The sequence below is a fragment of the Neophocaena asiaeorientalis genome, unplaced genomic scaffold (genome assembly GCF_003031525.2).
Source record: "Neophocaena asiaeorientalis asiaeorientalis breed wild unplaced genomic scaffold, Neophocaena_asiaeorientalis_V1.1 scaffold46, whole genome shotgun sequence".
In the NCBI taxonomy this organism is placed as follows: Eukaryota; Metazoa; Chordata; class Mammalia; order Artiodactyla; family Phocoenidae; genus Neophocaena; species Neophocaena asiaeorientalis.
In genome coordinates, this window is record NW_020175393.1 from 1,966,058 (window position 1) to 1,970,195 (window position 4,138).

Here is a 4,138-nt window from a genome sequence, read left to right on the forward strand (position 1 = left end):
CTTCTTCCCATGGCTGCCTTTCTTGAGCGCGTGGCGGCTCAACTTGCAATGGAAGTTGTCCTCCCAGAACTCAGCAAACCAGATGTTGCGCCGGTTGTTGTCCAGCGTGCGGCTGGAGAAGTAGCGGTCGAAGCCTGACAGGGAACCAGGATGTCAGGACCTCACGCCTCCCTTCCCCACCCGCCCCCTCCCCTTCCCGCTTCCCGCAGCTTTCATGTGACCCAGGCAGAGGGAGGCGGAAGGGAAGAGCACATCCTCTGATCCAGGGCCCAGCCGGAAAAAACAAAATGTGGACCATTTCATTTTCTTCACAATGAAAAGAGCGGTATTAAGTTCCAGGGAGAGCCTGTGTAATCTTACAACTGCTTCCTTTATGGAAGAAGTACAGGATGAGGGTGTTTCTGCTGTTTCTTAGCCACCAAAATGGTAATATGGGGCCTCTTTGAGAAGGAGTCACTTGGGGGCCCAGAGATTAGAGCAGAGAGGCTGGTGGGGGGCAGGCACTCAATCCTGGGAGTACCTGAGCATTCTAGTTCTGAAGAGGAGACCGGACCAGAGAGTGTAGGGAATGACCCAGGTCACACAGATAAGATGGGGGGCTGGATCTTCCTCCTTCAAGTCCAGAACTTCCCCATCACTGACAGAGGCAGCCTCCTTCTCCAAATGCCCCTAAGGGCTTACCCACTCTGCTCTAAGCCTAGAAAACCCCATCCCAGGGTAGGCAGGCTGGTGAGTGAATATCGCCTTCTCTCTCCTACCAGTGCCCCCTCTCTATATATCATGATCATTCCGTGTCATGGGCACAGCTGTCTGACTGTCGGAGCTGTCAGGGAGGTGCTGGCGCTGGTGGGGGACTGGCCTTAGAGCAGAGTTTCTCAACCTTGACCCACTGACACTAGGCCCCGATCATTCTTTGCTGGGGTGGGGGGCTGGAGCGGCAGGGGGCTGTCCTGTACATTTCAGGATATTGAGCAACATCCCCGGCCTCTACCCACTAGATGCTGGAAGCATCACTCCCTAATCGTGACAACCGAAAATATCTCCAAACATTGCCAAACGGCCCTTGGGGATCAAAATCACCCCCAGGTGAGAACCAATGCTCTAAAGGCTCCTCTAATGTCCCAGAGAAAAAAGGGGGGCTTCCCTGGTGGCGCAGTGGTTGAGAGTCCGCCTGCCGATGCAGGGGACGCGGGTTCGTGCCCTGGTCCGGGAAGATCCCACGTGCCACAGAGCGGCTGGGCCCGTGAGCCATGGCCGCTGAGCCTGCGCGTCCGGAGCCTGTGCTCGCAATGGGAGAGGCCACAACAGTGAGAGGCCCGCGTACCACAAAAAAGAAAGAAAAAAGGGATTTCTCTGGCAAGTCCAGGGTTCAGATCCCAGTTCTGCCACTTAATAGCAAGTATGTGTCACTTACTGCCACTACATGTCACTAAATCTCTCTGATCCTTAAATGTATTCACCCACTAAATGTGGATAAAAGTTTCTTTTGAGGTTGCAGGGAAGATTGAATGAGATGTCTGTAAGGGGCCTGGTGTTTGCAGGTATCAAGAGCTATAGTTATTGTTATTTTGTGTTTATTATGGCTTGAGGCTGACAGGGGAGGTGTGGAAACTTCTGCGGCCTATGCTCCCTCTGCCTCAGGGTGAGTAGAGGACACGGCGGTGTGACCCACATCCCTCCCCTGTTAAGGCCTTGGTCTCTTGGAAAGTTCGGTGGAAGCAGATGTCTGCAGGCCTTTCCACCTCCATCAATGCTGGATTCTATTGACCAGAGCAAGAGCAGGGGAGAAGGCCCTGGGAGCCTGCCTCCCCCATGGGGAGGACAGTGAGGTCCCTGCCAAACTGAGCCATTAATAGGAACTTCACGCCTCACGCACAGCAAGGTTCTGGCCAGAGCAATCTGTTCCTGCCCAGGGTGACTGGGTTCTGCCCCAAGAGGAAGGGATGCCGGGCAGGGCAGGCGCAACGCCTGCCCCCACACCCAGGGCCCGCCAGACCCAGGCGGGCTCTGCAGGGAGGCCCCTGCCCCCTGGCATGGCACGCTCTTCTTGTAGCTTGCTGGCAGTGCCCAGCCGGCTCTGGCAGAGGATGCGCTCCAGGCAGGGCAGGGATCTCACCTCTTCTACCCCAGATGTGAGAAGGGATGAGAGTATATAGGGATGAAGGAGAGTCCTTGACAAATGAGCCTCCTATACTTGCCACCATCTCCCACACCCACAAACATCTGAGACGGGAGGAAGAAAGGTCCTGAATCTGGATTTGAATCCTGCTGGGTAAGTGTGGCCAGAAAGGCTTCCTATCCCAGAACCCGAGCACAAAGAAGCTGTGAGCCAAGGAAGAGGAAAGACAGGATGGAGGGAGACGAGGAGTGGGAGAGGAAGGGCATGGGGCGCCAATAAGAAGGAGCCATCAGGGTGACACTGACAGCAGTGGTGATGGTGCCGGGTGAGGGCGGCGGGCGTGCCGTCCGGGCTGCCGGGCCTACCTCGCACGGACATCCTCTTGGGGAGGATAGTGACGGCACCCTCGGCCACCTCCTCCAGGTGCAGCACAGGGGCGATCTTGGAGCCCCAGCTGTCTGAGCCCATCCAGAAGAAGTGGCCGGTCTGGTTGGCCTTCCGGGCCGCCTCCAGCACACGCCTGTGGGAACACGCACCAGCCCAGCCCAACCCAGCCGTGTCTGCCCGCGCGGCTGCCGCCACCCTGGCCACACCTGCCCTTGCCTGACCCCCTTCCCCGAGGCCCACACCTGTCCCCCTCCCAGCCTGTGCCTGGATCCCCCATCCCGAGCCACATGAGCCCAGGGCCCATAGCCACCCCAGCACCCGTGTCATACCCGCAGGCTCACAGTTCCCTGCTGCCCTGGCCCACACCTGCCTGTAGGCCCACGGCTTCCCCTCTCACCGATACGGCAGCCCTAGCCCCTGTCTGTTTCCCAGACCCACTCCTGTCCCCTGGGGCTACCTCAGTCCCTGCAAAGACCACAGCTGTTTCCCTCAGTTTGGACCTGTCTGACTCAGGTCCCCAGAACCACATCTGCCCAGGCTCTGTCCTCTCAGGTACCTGCCACCCTGGTCCTAAGCCCAGACCCACATCCCTTGGCCCTTTCTCACATTTATATCCACTGTCTCTCTCACACACACCCCCCACTACACCCTTCCCCCTCTGCATGCCACCTCCTTCTGTGCCAAAAGTCCAGGTGCTTCAAAGAGCTGCTCCCCACACCCTTCTGGATGGATGAAAGGGTGCGGGCAGCCAGGGCCTCACCCCTCCGCAGGCCCACAGTGACAGTGGTCCTAGTCGAGTCAGGGGCCCTGGAGCCCAGCACAGGGCCCAGCCCACAGGAGGCTTTCAGTCAGTGCTTAATGGATGCTTGCACTAAGTGGCCCCTCAGAGACACCTAGGAGGAGAAAAATAGGAGGGACTGGGCAGAATTCTCGCAACGCACCTCCTTCCACGGGGAGAGACTGGAGCAAGCAACTTGCTCAAGATCACACAGCGAGAGGCCAGGACACTAGAAACCGTCCAGGCCCTTCCCATGGACAAGCCAGGACAGACTCCGGGGCTTGGGGTGGCTGCTGCGCCTGTGCAGGAGGTGGCCAGCTGGGGCAGGACCGCCTGGGGCTGCCAGGGAGAGACATGTTTCCCAGCCCCGGGGCCCACACCTGCCCTCCTCCATCGTCTCCTGTTGGACATTTCCAGACCCCCAAAGCTACCGCAGCCCAGGCAGGGCCCAGTAACTGTAGGTGAGGCTATTAATACCTATTAATACCCGCCTGCATCCGGCCGGCCAGACATGACCAGAGCTGCCAAGACTCCATCTCTGTAAAGTCACCTGGGTTTATTTTGACTTCTGTTTGCTTCTGAAATGCCTGTGGATTTCCAGAAATGCGCCCCCCTCCATCACACACCCCCACCCCCCGCAGCTGCTCAGGGAGTCAGTCTCAGGCCCTTCCCTCTCTCTCCCAGGGGCCTCTTCTCTGGGACACGTGGCACCTTCATCCTCCCCTCCCCGCGTGTGGGTCCATCAGAGCCGCAAGGGAGGCCTGGAGTGGGGTGCGTCCCGGGGCACAGTGGGACCCAAGTAGTGCTGGGCTCTGGGGTGGGAGTGGGGGCAGGGGGGCAGGGACAGGTGACTG

The 4,138-nt window shown here is 58.7% G+C and overlaps 1 protein-coding gene across 4 annotated transcripts in view; it reads right to left on the reverse strand.

Moving 5' to 3' along the window:
- GRM4 (glutamate metabotropic receptor 4) overlaps nt 1–4,138 on the reverse strand; it is a 97,462-nt gene that overhangs the window by 31,071 nt on the left and 62,253 nt on the right. For 3 of the 4 annotated variants that reach the window (XM_024766121.1, XM_024766120.1, XM_024766124.1), the window contains exons 4-5: nt 2,485–2,639; nt 12–134 (exon numbers count right to left, since the gene is read on the reverse strand). In XM_024766121.1, coding sequence (XP_024621889.1) covers nt 12–134; nt 2,485–2,639 — 278 coding nt within the window. The remainder of the gene's footprint in view (nt 1–11; nt 135–2,484; nt 2,640–4,138) is intronic. The other variant, XM_024766122.1, reaches the window with a different exon arrangement.